The sequence below is a fragment of the Rutidosis leptorrhynchoides genome, chromosome 6 (genome assembly GCF_046630445.1).
Source record: "Rutidosis leptorrhynchoides isolate AG116_Rl617_1_P2 chromosome 6, CSIRO_AGI_Rlap_v1, whole genome shotgun sequence".
Taxonomy (NCBI): domain Eukaryota; kingdom Viridiplantae; phylum Streptophyta; class Magnoliopsida; order Asterales; family Asteraceae; genus Rutidosis; species Rutidosis leptorrhynchoides.
The window spans coordinates 68,316,146-68,335,944 of NC_092338.1; the positions used below are offsets into that span (position 1 = coordinate 68,316,146).

Genomic DNA, 19,799 nt, shown 5'->3' on the forward strand with positions numbered 1-19,799 from the left:
ATATTGAGGAAAATGAAGAACACAATTTACGGGTTATATTTAAAAACGAGGTATAACATTTTAGAAAAACGAGTTGGAACAGATGGGTGTGTCGTTGTTTCTGTAAACAAGGGAGCTGGGTTCGAATCTTGTTCCTGCCACTTATTTTTTTAGAAAAGAGATTAATGAGGTAGATTATTTATCTCCATTATTTTTCTTATTATGTGGTTTATTTATCTTTAATATTATTATTATTATTATTACTATTATTATTATTATTATTATTATTATTATTATTATTATTATTATTATTATTATTATTATTATTATGATTGTTATTATTACTATGTTTATGTTTATTATTATTATTATTATTATTATAATTGTTATTAGCATTGTTATTATTAGTTATTATTATTATTACAAGTATTATAATTATTATTATTATTATTAACGCTAAAAATAAGTGCTAGTTATTATTATTATGACTATAATTACAAATATAAGTAATATTAATATTATTATCATTTTGTTACCAAGTAAACCTCATTAAATATTATCAAAATTATTATTATTATTATTATTATTATTAAGTGTTACAAATATTAGTTATTGCTGTTATTATTAATAATGTAAGTATAACTACCATTTATTATTATTACCATAACCCTAGTTACGATTATGATTATTATTATTATTATTGTTGTTATTACTAAAATTAATATCAAAATAAGTATTATTACTAAGTAATATGATTATCATTACTAATGAAGATTTTTATTACTATTATTATAAGTATCAGTATTGACAAAAATCATTATTAGTATTATTATTAATAAAATTATTATTATTAGTAGATCATCATTATTAACAAAACTATCTATTTAAAACAAATGAATATTTTGTGCATAAAATCTACTTACTACATATATATTATAATTATATTAATATTTTACATAACCATATATATATCAAATTTATTATTATTATTTATAAAAATATTTACATATAACAAACTATTGATTTTAAATATAACCCTAAACAATTATATATATATAAATATGGATATATTAATATAACTATATAAATATTAATCATTTTGAATATATACACAAATTAAATATATATAATTAAGATATAATAAATAAATTTGTTTGGTTACGATTATATGTATGTATGAATATACAAATGATATAGGTTCGTGAATCCGAGGCCAACCCTATATTTGTTCAATGTCGTCCTATGTATTTTTACTATAAAATACAGTATGGTGAGTTCATTTGATTCCCTTTTACTCTTTACATTTTTGGGCTGAGAATACATGCAAATGCTTTATTAACTGTTTTACAATATTTATATGCGTGAGTTTCATTTGCTCCCTTTTACTCTTTAAATTTTTGGGACTGAGAATACATGCGATGTTTTTATAACTGCTTTATTAAATGCCTTTGAAATATATTTTGAACTGCAAATACATGAAATGCTTTTATAAATGTTTGACGAGATAGACACAAGCAAAAGATTCCTCGAATGAATTATTATGCAGACAGAAGTTCTGCGGATTATTATTGAATTATGTGGACATGATAATTGCCACCATAGAATTATGTGGACAGGATAATTGCCACCATTGAATTATGTGGACATGATAATTGCCACCAATTGATGTGAATGTTATGTATCGAGAGAATGATTTTATACACAGGTTATGTGTATGTTATTTTTATGCACGAGATATGTGTACGGTTACTAAGATTTATGAAAGATGATTTTGTACACGAGAAAGGTGTACTGTATTTAAAAGATATCGCATGTACATTACATGTGGGTATAGGATTCGGGCTCATTTGTACCATGCAGCAGTTAAATCTTGTGGTCTATCAAAATGATGAATTTTATTGTTTTATGATAAACTTATGAACTCACCAACCTTTTGGTTGACACTTTAAAGCATGTTTATTCTCAGGTATGAAAGAAATCTTCTGCTGTGCATTTGCTCATATTACATGGAGTCGTTCATGGCATATAGAGGTCATAACCTCGCAATGGGACCAACTGTTGAAGACTTCGTCCAGATAGATTAGGACGGGGCATTTCATCACCAACACCGACAGCACCACCAGCATCAGCAACAGCAACACCACCAGCAGTACCGCCAACATCACCAGCACCGCAAGCATTGTAAGCACCAACAGCATCACAAGATTCGCAAACTCTGCAATCACTACAGACAGCAACATCACAACCACCAAGGAATATTAGTAATAATTAGTTAAGATGTATCAACTCATTCTTCTCAAAGATTATATATGTATATTATATATACATATATATATATATATATATATATATATATATATATATATATATATATATATATATATATATATATATATATATATATATGTGTGTGTGTGTGTGTGTGTGTGTGTGTGTGTGTGTGTGTGAAGTTTGAAATAATAATGAATCTTTTCGTACTAAACTATTACGTGTGAATTTTAAATGGTAGGTACTACTTGATTAATTCACATTACTAATATGTTATGATATACATCATTCGGTAACAACTTAACAATCGTTAACTATAAACTCTGCTTCAACTCAATAAATTTCATTTCATAATAAACCAAGTGTACTATTCAAATACATGTTTGATTTTACACTTTCATTCTCAATGTACTCAAAACTTTCTAGAAAACATCATTCGTGTCTTGTGAAGTTCACAAGAATTCCATGAATACCAACATTATTCATCAACAAATAATGAAGTATTGATTACATTAGTAAAATAATCTGCAAGGATTATGTAATTTCTAAATGTTTCAGAGATTATTTATTTCTAATTCCAGCCAAAAATCAAATGAGCTTAATATGATATTAACTCATTAAATCTGTATTACATCTAAAGAAAATATACATACATATATTTTCATAAAGACCGTAATAAAATTCTCTGGTACAAAATATTACTTGTGAAACTTTTAACGGGTAAGTAATACCCGAAAGATATATAAATTCACAATTAATATGTTACATTATTCGATTCTGATTCAGCAAATCATCAACTATACTCACTATTTTCGCAACGATATACATTCATTCATAGGAAACCAGAACAACCATTCGCATTCAAATTCATTTACATATTCTAATTTTGACGGAACATAATCCAAGTCAAGATTTAACAAGACATCACTCTTAGATCCCTATATCTTTTAAAGCTATACTTTGACTTCAAAACTGTGCTAGAACACCACTTCTATTCATAAAACCCAGAAAAATATTTGTATCATTCAAAATTCTAGAACATCATATGTATCTTGACAATTACAATCTTCATTCAAACCATTCAAACTCTTGAAAACACCTCGGATTGATAACCGACGATTCAGTTATGATAACTTTAAATGCTGATGAAACAGTAAAACTGTAAATGGTCTTAATGGCCAAAAGTTTGATGATAAAAAATAGTGTGTTGGCAAAGCTCAGAAAAGTGGGAACTGGAAAAACGGATTAAGCAAATCATGAAGGAGGCTGTGGACAAATCACAAAGACTAAACCTGCCTTCAAAGAATCCAAATGATTCAGTATCTGCTGAAGTCATTAACGAATATCTAGTTCCTGACTCTAAACCTTTACGGACAAATCTTCTTCATCATCCATCGATATTAGAAATTCTAAGATATCATCGTATCTTTCATTATAAATATCCTCGATATCTCTGAAGACATTTTCATAACTATTCTTATCTGAAATCATTTATCTCTTCGGGATATCAGTGTTACATCAGAAAGGAAATTGTTTTAGTTTCTAAATTCTGAAAAGTTTGAACTTAAATTATGAATGTTATTGAAGTAGTGTTGGGAACTGAAGCATGAGTTAGTATAATATAATGACACTTGATCAACGTGATTATATTACAGTAAGTCATGCTGAGTTTCTAATGGAACGTGATGATTCACAAATCATAACGTCATCATGTGCCATGTTACACGACTCTTACACTCTATCTAGTATATAAACATATCAAGAACATAATTTCTTGATAGTTCTATCTTTTCTCTTAAATTCTGGTAATTTAACCAATCAAGATCGTGCTATTATAATTTCTCTCTTAAAACATTAGCCATGTTCATTCCAAATTTCATACCTACGAATTCTGGACCATTACTTGCGGTACTTAATAGCAAGAAGAGAAAACAAAAGAATGAAGCTCCGAAATAGAAATGGGAGTATAAATAGCAGCAAATAAGAGAGAGCGTTAACTGTGGATGTCAATGATTATAGAAAGACAGAAGCAGAGACACCGAAATATAAGAGGAGATATAAAACCCAAGAACAACCCAGAAATTACAAACCGTATATATCGATACATATAGCAATATAAAGAAGGGGAGGACTGAAAACACTATAAAATCAAGAGTATAGTAGAAGTAAATAGATTCTTCCGGCGGTAGATGAAAAAGAAGAATGACAGATATGAAAGTTATGATTATATCAAGAATCAGAACTGGATGGAGCATATTAACGAATACTTTAAAGTATGAATTGAGGGAGAAAGAATAGAAGATGTGAGCTGTGGAAATAAGGAAACGAAGGGAGTGGATTTATAGTAAAATATCTGACAGAGCAATCGAAACAGATTATTGCATTTAACCAAAGAAGATCCTAATTTCCTTAATTACCGAAGATCCAAATCTTATTACGAAGATTTTCTCTAAATCCCTTGAATTCCGGAAATCAACCGTGGCTACGTCACCAGTTAAGGCGAACATGTATTTACTCATCTTCACTCTTTTGCGATAGCTTCACTCGTACTCTTCACATAAACGAATTGTTTTATTCATATTACTCAATGATGATAAAACTCGAATTTTCAACTAATATGAGTCATGAAAACATACTTATTGTCAGCCATGACGATCCCAATCAAATTTCGGGACGAAATTTCATTAACGGGTAGGTACTGTGATGACCCGGAAATTTCTAACCAAATTTAAACTTAATCTTTGTATGATTAACGTTTCCGACACGATAAGCAAAGTCTGTAAAACTGAATCTCAAAATTTTCGAACTACTTTCATATATTCAATTACCCTTCGACTATTCTCGACAATTCGCGAACAATTATATGTAAATAGATACATATATATACGCTATAACTTGAAAACGTATCAATGTATTAATTGTTTGATACCGTACATTAAACTTATTGGTTTATATATCTATTTGAATATATATGATAAGTTAGAATATTAATTGTATGAATAACTTGTGATGTGTATTTTACAACGTGTTTATAAATATTGAAAATATATATTAACTTGGTTATAAAACGTTTGATAATACTATTGTATTAGTAAATAACAAGATGATGATTTATAGAAGCAAATGACCAAAACAATCAAATGTATAAGTTATATTTCGAGTGATATAGTTTATTGATAATTTAAGTCTATATTTTGACAAAGGTACGAGTCACGAAACGTAAAGTACAAGTTTTCTAAGCGTACGAAAGGACGTTCGAAAAACCGGAACCGGGACATAAGTCGAGTGATGACGTACGACTTATCGGAACAAAAATTTCAAATCAACTATGCACGAGAATATAATATAATATATAATTAATTAATATAAATTATATATTATTTTATTATGTCAACGAACTACAAAACAAAAATAGATGTGAGCTGGAACTGAAGGCCATGCGATCGCATGGCCATAAGCCTTCAGACCCATGCGATGGCATGGGATGGCTGGCCAGGTCTGATCTATAAATATCGAACGTTTTCAGTGCACGCACACACAAATTATTCATCTATCTCCTTCTGTATTATATTTATATATTATTATTATTATTATTATTATTATTATTATTATTATTATTATTATTATTATTATTATTATTATTATTATTATTATTATTATTATTATTATATTATTATTATTATTATTATTATTATTAAGATTAATATTATTATTAATATTATTATTAGTAGTATTCGTATTATTATTTATACAAAAAATACTACGACGGAGTCATGAGCGAATTATTTCAAAACAAGCTTTTCGAACGGGATAGAGCTAAGGAAATTATGGGTTATAGCTATGGAGGTTATGGGTATAGTTCGGGGGTATAGCTCGTGAGTCAAACCTAGTGTTTATCATCTCCGTAGCGTCTACGTACTTTCCTGCAATATTGAATCACAATATTGATACGTAAGCATTCATATCTTATCTTTTATATATTAATAGTGAATCCATTTCTAGTGCTCGAGTATATATGGTTATGCATGCTTGTATGCTTTAATTTTGTCGTTAAATAGTTTATGATGAATCACGAATTTGATACATATTCTACTGATATAAAGTATATGGTATGCATGTTTTTGGAAAGCTGGCGAAAAATTATTAACTTTTCATTTAGAAATTGCGTGATTTCGATGAACGGATTAAAAGATATGGTCAACTGAATTATGGTTAAAGTTAATTGAAATAGTGTTTGAAACTGTAAATTAATATTTAAACAACTTATTTATAAGATTGATAAATTGGATTTTCAAATATTACTAATCGAGTAAAGGAATTTCTATATAAGGCACGTCTCGTCTTGTTGAACAATTGTCAAAGTTAACTGTCTTATCATGTTTTAAAGCTTTATAAACATTATAATCTGATTTTACAAGTATTGGAAAACTATGTGAAATAATAAAATATGTTCGATTGCCATGATAATTCAAATATAATATAGCTCCTGAAATTAATAATATTTTGAGTTTGATAAACTATAAATTCGTTCAATTACCAAGACATATACTATGTTAATAAACATGTATAGATTTAAAGATCATATTGGGTCAGGTTGACTTTTGAGATGACTTTTGTTAACTTTTGTATGACGGTCTCGAGCATTAGGATTGTGATACACTATGACCCGACCTAGCTTATTAGACATGTATTGACCAACATATGTTCTTTAGGTTGAGATCTACGGTTATTTTGCATTTCAAGTTTCGGTCACATTTCGGTGAATGACCTTATGTGCTGCTAAGGTGAGTTTCATTTGCTCCCTTTTTAATTGCTTTTGCAATCTATATTTTTGGGCTGAGAATACATGCACTTTATTTTAAACGCAATGGATACAAGTACATACTAAATTCTACACCGAGTTTGAACAAAAAATCCCTTAGCTTTGGTAACTAGTAACTGTGAGTTATAAGAACTGATGGGCGAGAGTAGTTATATATGGATCCATAGGGCTTGACATCCCTGTCTATTCCAGGTATAGAAACCCTACCCTGAACTATAAACAGACGTATGCTATTTGAGTTTAGTACACGTTGGATTGCGTGTATTGTACATGTTGGTTGCATGTATGTTAAAACAGGGGTACTTATTATAACGTTAAAGCTTAGTTACCAAGGTGCTCAATTTGGTGGAATCTTTTGATAAACGTTTCCGGATAAAACAACTGAAATCTTGTGATCCACCTTTATTTACAGATTATGCGCAACATTAAAACTGTGAACTCACCAACCTTTGTGTTGACACTTTTAAGCACGTTTATTCTCAGGTTCCTAGAAGTCTTCCGCTGTTTACTTATACGTTATGCAAGCTATGTGCATGGAGTCATACATGCTTTATTCGAGAAAACGATGCATTCACAAAATCATCACCATGTATCTTATTTTGACTGCATTATCAACGGATGTAGTATTGTAAACTATTATTTACGGTGATTGTCTATATGTAGAAATCATCAAACGTCAAAAACCTTGGAATTTGATATTCAATTATGATGTACCTTTTCAAAAGAATGCAATGTTTACAAAATGTATCATGTAGAGGTCAGTACTTCACTGTGAAATCGATGAATGATGTATTCGTCCAAATGGATTTGGACGGATCGTCACATTGACCGATACCAGAAACACCCTCAATCGAAGCTGTAAGATTTTCTAGTTCACCCATTAATCTACCCGAAAGTTCTCTGGACCATTGCCATGAAAAGACCCGAACTAGCTCGTTTTGTTTTCCTGATTTGTATCAAGTCTAAAAAGCCGAGGAAACCTGTCTTTGAGCTGCACATCATCAACCCATAAATCTTTCCAAAAAAGAATGTCCCGACCATCACCAATCTTTCTTTCAAAGCACAAGTTAAAATCCAGCCCGATGTTAAGCATCTCGTTTCTAATTTTAATAATGTTTCGCCAAACTGAACACGATCTTTGAGAAACAAAATCTTGCCCCATCCCGCCCATATATACTCTGAATAATGTCGACCCACAGGGAGTCACTTTCATTACGAAAGCACCACCACCATTTCCCGATCAAAGCCAAGTTTTTGAATTTAAGAGACCCTATGTTTAGCCCACCCTCCCCATACGGCAATAAAATCGTATCCCATTTCACCCATGATAATTTAGAATCCCCACATGACCTGCCCCAAAAAAACTTACGACGCATTTTCTCGAGAAGGTTGATGACGCCGGCGGGAGCCCGAAATAATGAAAAGAAGTAGAGTGGAAGACTACTAAGAACCGATTTAATCAATGTTAACCGTCCCCCATATGACACCGTTCGAGCTTTCCAATCCGACAACCTTTTTGTGACTTTATCAATTATAATTCTCCAAGCACTTGGTTTGGTCATGTTCTGACCAATCGGCATCCCTAAATAATTGAAAGGTAAACTGTCGGCTGTACAATCAATGCGTGTGGCCATATTCTCAACCTCAATTTGAGGAACCCCGACACCTACAAGATTGCTCTTATTCATGTTAACCTTTAATCCCGACACTTTTTCGAAACATAAGAGAGTCTTCTGGACATTAAGGATATTTCTCTTACTCCATTTATCGAAGAAGAACGTATCGTCTGCAAACTGTAAATGAGAGACAATGACGTTGTTGGAATCGATGTCTACACCCCTAATCAGCCCATCCCATACAGAATATTAATATTAAATTAATTAATTAATATTAATAAAGTATTAATGTTAATTAATTTTCAAAAATAAACATAGATTTTGGGAGACGTTAATTCAGTTGGGAATTTGATTTATGACCGAGCATAAAACTATTCATTCTTGCATCTACAAATATATATAGGAGTTGTGATAGGATTTATGTGTAATGTTTTAGAGAAATCAATAATAAATATTGCATCAAACAATTTATTTAAATATTATAGATAAAATAAAATATGTAGAAACAGTACACATGAATAAGAAATTCATGAATATATCAATGTGAATTATTTTGTTACGACAATAAGTATGCACAATATACAATAAATAATTTAACACATGTACACACTACAATTCATATATGTTATTATTAACAATAATCGAAGATAGATATGATAAACGTAATATGTACACTAAACTAATCTTGATCAATTGAAATGTACGAGTAACATTGTTCTTGACACGTCGACTGGGTTCTCACCATAGTTCTGAATCAAGTATTTCAGAATTCTATCACTTTCTTTCACCGACGTTTAGGGTGTTCATAAAATTTATCATATTTAATTATTTTATATTTTACATTGAAAAATCTTGATTATGCAATTTCATATATTTGGTTGGATGTAAATAATCAATTGCATTGTTGATTATTCTTTGTTAGTTGTATCAAATCAAAATAATCGTATAAATCATGTTGTATAATGTTTATTTTGATTGATATGTACTAATTTAATTGTCATAAGTGCATTACAAATTCATTGTCTGGTGTCAAAAATGTCGTTAAAATGATTAACGGCATGATTAAGAAAATTAGATAAAATGTAGAATCAATATTACAAAATAATATAATAAATTGATGTTTTTATTTTTATTTTTTAATAAAACACCCATTCAAAATTAAAATCACATCAAGCATTATCTAAAAAAATTAAAGAAAAGAAAAGAGTACATGTTAGCAACACATGTAAGCTGAGGCGGAAACAGAAGGATGCATATGGATGCTTTGTCACCCTCAACTCTTCAAGTATGCCTATTATAGTGTATTAAAAAAAATTGTAAATCAATGGCAACATCCCCTAACAAATTCTAATATTCCCTAATTTTTATATTGATATTTACTTTTTGAGAAATGTCACCCTTATCTGTAAATCATGACTCCGCCTCTGCATGTAAGAGTATTCTAGTAATGCTATGCTTGGTATATGTGTTGACTGCCCCAAGTTTGTTTCTGCGCATGAGATGATTGTTTGGTTATCATCATGGAACTCTAATCAAGCAATGAAGATCAAGCTTCTTGTTATCTGTTCGTCGAATAATATTGTTTGTTAGGACCTAGTGTAATATATATCGATGAATGTGTATGAAGATTGAGAGAGAAATTTGTATAAATATTGAACGATTTGAGGCAGTTGTTGCTAACAATGTCGGTGAAATTATACAGATCACTCATTCCCCAGTCACTCAGTGAGTTTCATGTTTTATAACATACTCGTCCAACTATCTTATGTGATAACAAGTGTGCTTTACCGAGGCATCAGCCTGAGTGGTACCAGCTCCTTTGGGGCGGGCCCGTGTTCACCGCTCATTGAAGTGGCGCAGGTTCGATTCCAGGAGGGGAAGTTTTACCAGATTTAATTCCTGCAAGGGGATTCGATCCCGGGTTTCTTCCTTGCGTGTGTGCGTGACTAACCATCTAACCGCCGTCCAAAAAAAAAAAAAAAAACAAGTGTGCTTTATTTTTATTTATTTAGTGAAAACCCCGTCATTCATTAACGTTCCAAACACATTGATATTGATCAGTGGCGGAAGCAGGATTTTTCTTCACCGGGGGCGAAATTTTTTTTTAAAACCGTAGCAACTTTTTTGGGCAAAATACGGAGTTTTTGGGACAAAAATTGGAGGTTTTTAGGCAAAATTTTGAGGTTTTTGGATAAAATTTGAAGGTTTGTGGGCAAAATTTGAAGGTTTTGGAGCAAAATTTAGTGAATTGTGGGCAAAATTTGAAGGTTTTGAGGCAAAATATGTAGGTTTTGGGGCAAATGGCTTTTGGGTTTGGGGCAAAATGAAAAAAATCCAAATTTTTACACTAAAATTTCGAAATCGATTGGGGGCGGGCGCCCCCTGCCCCCCTCTAAATTCACCCCTGATATTGATTATCACTTTGTCCGAAAACTTGTCTAATCGTGATAGTTATATACAAACTTTACTTCGATCAACTTGATGACATATTTATGAAGAGTAATCTCGACCATTATTATCTCGACCATTATTTGAATCATTTTATTTCAAACTACACGTTGATCCACACCTAAAATTACATAACTACGTAATCATAACCATACTTATGTGTTTGGAAAACAAGTTCTATTTTCATATAGTTATTTCACTTTCTATATATAAATAATAAATTGTATTTTATCTTTCTCCAAGTTATTTATTTATTTATCCTTCTCTCGCTATTTTACGTGAAGAATTATTTTCTTACAACATCAATATCGGACGGGTATTTTGCCGTTATATACAAGTTAGGCATAATCTGTTTCTATCCAAAAGAAGAAGACGATACATATTTACGTCTTTCTCATATCCAATTTTATTTATTTACGTTTTCCGGCGATGCATGAAACGGAGATTAATGATTTGGCAGACGATGCCGATTACGCTGCGGCCGCCCAACAAGTAAGCAAACAGACAACTCAATTTACGCCTTACCTACAAATTATGCTAATCTAGTTCAATTACAGTTATCAATTGAATCATTATCGATACAGGACCTAATAATGCCAAATTTGTTAGTAATTAAATTTCTAGGTCATCTATAGCACCCTAGTGCTTCATATTTGACCTAATTTGAATACAATTGCTTACTATTTAAATGTATCTGAGTATCTGTGACCTACATTGGCTTGCAATATGCATGTGTGATGTCGAGGTCGCTCATTTAGTTTTTTTCTCCATGTAAACCTAATTGACCTAAGTTAAATGATGCATGGTTGTTGAAGCGTACTGTAGTATTAATCGAACTTTTTTGTGATAAGACGGAAAGTAGCAATTGATCGGGTGTTTCGCATCATCCGCCAGATGTATGCAGTTATTTGAGGATGTTTTTTGTGCATCTAAGGATTAAACAAAAATCATATACATAAGCACTTTTTCAATGATTACAAGTAGACGGATAACAATCGATATTTATATTGCAAATTGTAAACCTTGTGTTGTAGCGTAAGTGGTAGTGGTCTGACACTCTTTGTTAGAGGTGAGGAGTTCGACTCCCGGGGACTACAACATTGCACACAAGGTTACAAGGTTATCCCCTGACGTTGAAATCCACCCATGGTAGCCTTTCGCATATTGCGTTGCGGGGGCAATGCCCTCGGTTTGATCCGGGTTTCTTACAGGGCAACAGTTGGGGGCGGGTTATGCAACTGCGGGAGATGATCGCGTGGGTGTTTTAGTCCCTCGGGTGATCCAAACTGCTGTTCACCACCCACCCCCCCCCCCCCCCCCCCCCCCCCCCCCCCAAAACCCAAAAAAATAATAATTATAATTGCAAATTGTAAGATAATAGAAAATAATATTGAGTCTGGACTGTTAGTGTACATAGCCAATTCTGAGTACTTTGACTCGATACAAAAAAGTGGAAAAAGTAGCTTAAAGCAACCTGAAGAAGTTAAAATTAGGGATATCATGATCTTCAAATTCTCAGTTTTTTACCCCGGACCATATTTTTCTCCTTAAATAGTATATATCTCCTCTGAAAGTATCTATGATACAAGAGTTTTAAAATAAGACCTATTAGGTTTATATATGTACATATTCTTACATACACATCCCTCTTGTTACCCATTGGTATTACCAAATAGCTTATTGGTTAGCACAAATAACAAAAGTTTTTTAAGGCTAGGCATTGGATTTTATACACAACACGTATGTGTTTTGATCTCTTTAGGATTAAATGAGCATAATTCTCGAGTCTGAGCTAAAGACGCTACCTTTATCACTTAAACATTACATGTAAGTGTGATTTAGTAACTTATACCAGTATATTAAGAGACCAAATTATGTTTCTTCTTTTGTATGGCTTGATCTAGAAGCTCATGCCTTGTTTAATTGTACAAAATGGCTTGTGTCATAGGGTTTCTCGAGCATGGCTGGGCGTGATAGTAGTAAACAAGGCTATTCTGGCGAACCTGAAAATGCGGAAATAATATACTTAAAGGATAATGTGACGATTCATCCAACTCAGTATGCCACCGAAAGGATTAGTGGACGTTTGAAGTTGATCAAGCAAGATTCTTTACTCTTTTTGGTAATTCTCTATTGGCATGAAGTTAATGTTAATTTGTCTGTCATATTTTGTCAGGCTTTAAATGACTTCATTATGATATTAAAGATTAAGATTTGTTTTTTTTTTCTTAACAGTCGTGGATACCATATAAAGGGCAATGCTCAAATGCTAGACTGTCTGAGAGAGGTTAGTCTCAATCTTTAATCTTTATTTTTAATTGAATATATGCATATAATGGCTCTGTCAGAGTAGAAAAGGTTGACACAGATATTAAAATCCCATGCGTTGTTAGTTATTTCTTTCTTCACTCACTCGTCTAAAGAGGTATTGCAGTTTGGTCTATAATTTTATGCATAAGTTGATCCATCAGTCACGAAGTAATGATCATATGTACTGTGTATCTGGATACTTTCACTTGAGTGTAATAGTCATCACTCATCACTCTGGTGCATGTTCAAAAAGCATGGTTCGATATAACATCATATGTTGTTGCTGCGATTATAGTATTGATGATCTCTTATAAGTTCACTTCTGGTATAACCACTAGGATGCTAAGTAATTGCATTGCAGTTATATATAATTTAAGTCACACTCAATATGTGTTAATGCGTAAGTATGAGTTGTATTGAAGCCGTGGATATAATTGTTGCTCTGTGCAGATAAGAATTTGTATACAATAAGAGCAGTGCCGTTTGCTGATATCCGGTCAATTCGGCGAAATTCTCCAACTATCGGCTGGCAGTATGTCATTGTTGTTCTGTCATCTGGTATGGCCACTTACTCTGTTGCACCATAATTACATCCGTTGTCATTAACATCAGTTTATCTTAGGCTACTTCTTAAATTGTGCATTTCCATACTAAAAAAAATGTATGACGCTAGTATTATTATTGTTCTCAAAACCTAACTTCATAATCATAAATATTTGAAATGAACTTTGCGGAAAATTTATCCTAACTTTGCGTAAAAACGTATACATCAGCATAATTATATATTTATATCTGCACTCTACTTGTTTATTAAGACTGGAACTTTGTGCAGGCCTCGCGTTTCCTCCTCTTTATTTCTATAATGGAGGAGTACGAGAGTTTATTTATGCAGTTAAGCAACATGTTTATATTGTCAGGTTTGATCTTATGTTTATGCACGTTATTTTCTTACACCAATGTGGTATAATTAATTAGTTACATGTATTTTCTCACAGATTTCCAAATTTTTTTGAAAATTCATTTTCCACCATGAATATTCAAACGTATAGATGAGTCATAAGATAATATCATTACAGTCTATCAGGAAAGCATTTATAGGTATATGAAGCTATTAACACTTTCAGTAGCATGTAGTAAAGTAGTACCATTTTATTTTTAAGGTTTGGGTACCGTTCAAATATAGTCTGAATTCTAGACATCTGGTATAAACAACACAAAACAACATCTATTACACACCAGCACATGTCGGTGCAACCTCTGTGTAACTACAATAGTATATATAAGCTTAATACTCAAAACTACACAGTAGACAGCTGCTTGTAAACCAAAAACTTTAACTACAGTATAAGCTTAACACGAATGTGATTAATGACTGGTTCATTCCCTAGTTAGGAAAATGTTTGCCTATTCGATGGTGTCGTAACTCATCCTTTACTAGGGATGATTATTCGCTCAATATGTCTTTTTTTTTTTTTTCCTTTTATTTTTTCCATCCGCCAATAAGTATGTTTAGCCAATTATAATGAATTATAAGATATTCAAACTGTTTAAGGTTTCTAATAAAACAGCTCACCGCAGGTCTGCGGAAGATGCAAACATGTTTCTTGTAAATAACTTTCAAGATCCTCTACAGGTAATTTTGGCTAAAATTCAATCTTTTATCGAATCTGCTCATATGTTTAGGATTTTATTTTTTCTCTTTTGTTCCCCTTGCATCTCATTGTATGCTGTTTGATGTCTTAAATAGAGAATTTTATCTTCATTGGAGCTTCCAAGAGCTATTCCTATCACAAAAGCAGCACCACCTTCTTCATCTACCAACTTACCCTCTGATGCTAATCATGATGGACTCGACTATGGTGCTCGGGATATTTCAATTCAGGTTTTGGAAGCATTCTCACTTGTTACGAGGTTTGCTCGAGACACAACTACACAACTGTTTGGAGAAAACGTGTTTGATGATGATGAAACTGAGGAGAACAAGAATAATCCTCAGGAAATTGTATCCAATGATGCACAGTTAGTTCAAAAGGAAGCCCCGGTACCCCCTGATCCGCTGGAGGTAATATTTGTTTCTAGAATAAAAATCTTAATAGTTTGTGGGGTAGTCATTTTCATCATAATTCCTATTATGTGATCAATGGTAATGTCTCATTAACATGTATCCTATAATATGAAACCAAAGATTACGAATGGATAATTGAAAATACAACCTACGATGCCTATTACTCTTCTAGTCATGTTATGCAGCAAGTCTCCCTTGTTTAATTATTACAATAATCAGAATGTGTGTGAAGTGATACTCGAAGGCTATTGAATTGCTTGTTAGATTCGTTTTCCAAATTTGTAATTAATTTCACGTTAGTTATTTCTTTCATGAAACAGTCTAGACAAATATAGTGGGGTATTGTTTAATTTGGTTTTAAAAATTTGTTTCAAATCATAATATTGTATGATATGGTGCAAGGACTCTAGTGTGAATGGCTTGTTGACCTACATTCCTATAACGGTTTTTGTAGCTTAGTTTTCAACCAATATTGCATTCCTTCATTGAGTCTGTAATCTGTCCTGAAAATTGATCATCTTAAAGTCCTTCAAGATATTTGTGATCAACTGTTTAAGAAAAGAGTGGATGCCCTAATGATTAATGTCAATAGTATCAACTTTCTTCATACCTTGTGTTTGGCGGGATTGGTATTGTTGATGTTGCCACTGCTGTTGCTGCGTCAATAGTATCACGTTAGTGTGTTTAATGTAGAAACTATGAGATTTTCAGTGTTGATTTCTTCCTCTCGGGACAGTGTGCTATGCGCTGTTGATTTTAGTATCTAGATAGTATTGTTTTATAAATATGTTATAATTTAAGTGAAGCTTTTATTCTGGGGCTGGCTGATGCAGACTATTCTTTTTAAACAGAAAATCCAAATTAGGAAACAAATTCATGATGAAGCTGCCACTGATGTGGGAACATTTGAAATCATCAGTTATAAGGAGGTACTGAAGAGCTTTGGGGGCCACTTCGATTCTGAATTTTAGATGACTTGTTTATCTGTGATTTTAGCTTTTAAATTTTCGGCTTTTTTTTTTTAATTAATTGAGGTTAATTTCTCTATACCTGGCATTAATGTTAGGCGACACCCTTTTTGTAGATACACACTGCTTGATACTGAAATATGTAGTGAACTTTATTATCTTACTGCAGTTGGGTAAGCTAGCACTGGAATGGGGAAAACCACGACAACCTCCTTTGGGCCATGAAGAGGTAAAAATATTAATTACTGTAGTAATGCACCGTAAAAGAATTTTTCATTAGAGTTTGTATGCTTTGTTTACTTGAACTGGCTAAAGCTCTCAAAAATCATGATAAAGTGACGATGTTAGCCTTTAATTAGAGTTTCTATCTGCTGTTGTTTCTACTACAAGTCTTTATCTTCCTAACATTTTTGTACAGTGGGCAACTTTTTTGGATTCTGAAGGCCGAGTTGAGGATTTTAATTCTTTGAAAAAAAGAATATTCTGTGGTGGATTGGAACACAGTTTGCGGAAAGAGGTTTGTATGATATAATACTATTGATTAAATGATCTTCCTCTTGGTTGCTTGAGTAACTGAGCCTTTTAATGATGCATCAGATTTGGCCACTGTTATTGGGATATCTTGCGTACGACTCTACTTATACAGAAAGACAACAGTTTATGGCTCTTAAGAAGTCAGAGTACGAAAAAATCAAAAACCAATGGCAGGTCAGCAATTAATTTTACATGGAAAGATTCTGTTGATCTTATTACATCTCGTGCCTGATGTTTTTGCTTGATACAACAATCTACGTAACTTTGTGAATTTTGTGTTTTCCATGCATAAGAGTTTCACTCTCTATTCAAGATGGCACCCTTTAATTTTTGAGCTAGTTTGTTAAGTTGGAGTCAATTAAAAGCTTTAATATAAGTGATCTATGTAGGGCCAAAAATTAAGAAAACCGTTCATGTCCAGGGTTCATTTGAGAAATTGTAAACTTTTACAAGTTTAAATGTGTGGCGTTTTTAGAATCATGTCATATAAGGGTTCATTTTCTTTCCTTTTACCTTGCAAAAGTTATGGTTTATTCTCCCCCCTTGTAATTATTTAAAGAAATTAATCATGTTTTAACTGGCTAAATTTCCATATTCCAGAGCATTTCCCCAGAGCAGGCACGAAGATTTACGAAATTCAGAGAAAGGAAGAGTCTAATCGAGAAGGATGTGGTATGAGTACAAATCAGATTATCAATGACCACAATACTATATTAATAAGCGATAAGGGCCTGTTATACTTTAAAATAACTTGCATCAATTTTGGTTTCTGTTTTCTAGGTTAGGACTGATAGGTCGGTGCCATTCTATGAAGGAGATGAAAATCCCAATGTGAATCTTCTGCACAATATACTGTTGACTTATTCATTCTACAATTTTGATCTTGGCTATTGTCAGGTATGAAATTATAGTTGTTAGTTTTCGTGCTGTAAGCATAAGTCACTTATTTATTTATCAACATCCTACCTATTTAGGGATGTTGCATTAACGAATTGTGATATCATCTTCTTTGGAAACTTTCATATTCAAGTAACCTAGTTACCACTTAAATAGCATTACAAATATGTTGATCTTATTAATTTGGATCAACAACGGATCTTAATGTTTACCTTGTTTAGGGCATGAGTGATCTCCTATCACCAATATTGTTTATCATGGAAGATGAGTCAGAATCTTTTTGGTGTTTTGTTTCCCTAATGGAACGGCTTGGACCAAATTTCAACCGTGACCAAAATGGCATGCACTCTCAACTGTTTGCACTGTCAAAGGTTCTCTCCATAAGTTTTTTTTTTTTTTTTTTTTTTTTTTTTTTGGTTTAACATTACTGATTACTGATTTCTGATACATTTATAATCTTCATGCATAGCTGGTGGAGTTGCTAGACAGACCGTTGTACAACTATTTTAAGCAAAAGGATTGCTTGAATTGTTTTTTCTGTTTTCGGTGGATTCTTATACAATTCAAAAGGCAAGTCACACATATTTTCTCTCTCAGATCTTTTTCGTTTGCTTTTAATAATTCCGGTCCTTAAGCATCACTAAATTAAATTTTCTGTTTAGGGAATTTGAATATGAGAAAACGTTGAGACTATGGGAGGTGTTATGGACCCATTATCCAAGTGAGCATCTTCATCTTTATGCATGTGTTGCAATCTTGAAACGGCATCGTGCCAAGATTATAGGGGATCAAATGGACTTTGACACTCTCTTGCAATACATCAACTCATTGAGTGGTCAAATCGACCTCGATACCGTACTTTGTGATGCTGAGGCTCTATGTATGTGTGCCGGTGAGAAAGGTGCCACTTCTATTCCACCAGGGACTCCACCTTCGTTGCCAGTCGGGGACGAGTCAATATATCAACAAGATGATGAGGTATTGTAAAACATGGTTCCAGCTTTGAAAGTAAAAATGGTACAGTATATATAATAGCTATATATATTATCTTTGACTGACGTAGAAATAGTCTATCTGGGTTGGAAATATGGTAAGTAAAGATGACATGTAATCTTGTTGATTAATACAAGTACATCAAATCAACTAGATTTGTAAATGATGGGTTCTTTTATCAGTCGGACAACTGAGTTCATAATACTACTTCAGTAATGTTGTTTGAAAATCCAAACCCAAATTAATAATGCACAAAAATTTAGTTGTACTTGCTATTTTCAGTGGTATATATAAGGGAAATGAGAGACTGGTTTTTGGTTAATGTTGTTAAATCGAGAAGTTTAACGATGTTTAGTACTGACCAAGGTTGCAAAATTCACTATTCGGAGATTAATCGGTCGGGACTTTAAAAAGATTAATCGACAATTCGGAGATTAATCAGGAATTAATCGGATTTTACTATATACATTTAAATATTAAATTTTTAAAAATTATATGCGTAAATATAGAAAAAAACCATAAATATAGAAATAAACTATAACATAATTGTCTAAAATTGTTCATTTTGCTTCGAAACTATAGAAAACTAGTTTAAATCAATGTTAAAATGTTAACCATTCTTGACTTTCACCGATTTTGGTTACTAAATTCGGTTTTGACCCATCAATTGACGTTGATCGTTTAATCAAACGGATTTTTGAAAATCGGAACGGATTGCTCTTAAAAATGATTAATCGGAGATTAATCGGCGAGTAATCGGGTTTTTTACAACACTTAACACTTACTGACTACTGAGTGGTTATTTTTAGCTATACCAATAATGTTAGGTGTTTAAAAATGTTGTGCATAGTTGTTATAGTACTAATATACAACAACGATAGCAACGGCGGAACTTGAAC

General features: G+C 32.2%; 1 protein-coding gene across 2 annotated transcripts; it reads left to right on the top strand.

Moving 5' to 3' along the window:
* The first annotated feature begins 11,425 nt into the window (after positions 1-11,425).
* LOC139851984 (uncharacterized) lies at positions 11,426-19,138 on the top strand. Of its 2 annotated transcripts, XM_071841193.1 has the most exons (16): positions 11,426-11,625; positions 13,082-13,255; positions 13,369-13,420; positions 13,894-14,001; positions 14,276-14,360; positions 15,022-15,076; positions 15,191-15,505; positions 16,360-16,437; positions 16,646-16,705; positions 16,895-16,993; positions 17,074-17,184; positions 17,611-17,682; positions 17,791-17,907; positions 18,129-18,278; positions 18,377-18,477; positions 18,570-19,138. In XM_071841193.1, exons 1-16 carry the CDS (start codon positions 11,563-11,565, stop codon positions 18,892-18,894), a joined length of 1,965 nt encoding a protein of 654 aa, XP_071697294.1. In that variant the 5' UTR covers positions 11,426-11,562; the 3' UTR covers positions 18,895-19,138. The 2 variants fall into 2 exon arrangements, with proteins under 2 accessions (XP_071697294.1, XP_071697295.1); XM_071841194.1 differs by lacking the exon at positions 16,360-16,437.
* The last annotated feature ends 661 nt before the right edge of the window (positions 19,139-19,799 follow it).

Coding starts and splice junctions, on each gene's coding strand:
- LOC139851984 (XM_071841193.1), top strand. CDS start 11,563: ATGCATGAAACGGAGATTAATGATTTGGCAGACGATGCCGATTACGCT. Junction 13,421..13,893: donor TGCTAGACTGTCTGAGAGAG/GTTAGTCTCAAT, acceptor TGCTCTGTGCAG/ATAAGAATTTGTATACAATA. Junction 15,506..16,359: donor TACCCCCTGATCCGCTGGAG/GTAATATTTGTT, acceptor CTTTTTAAACAG/AAAATCCAAATTAGGAAACA.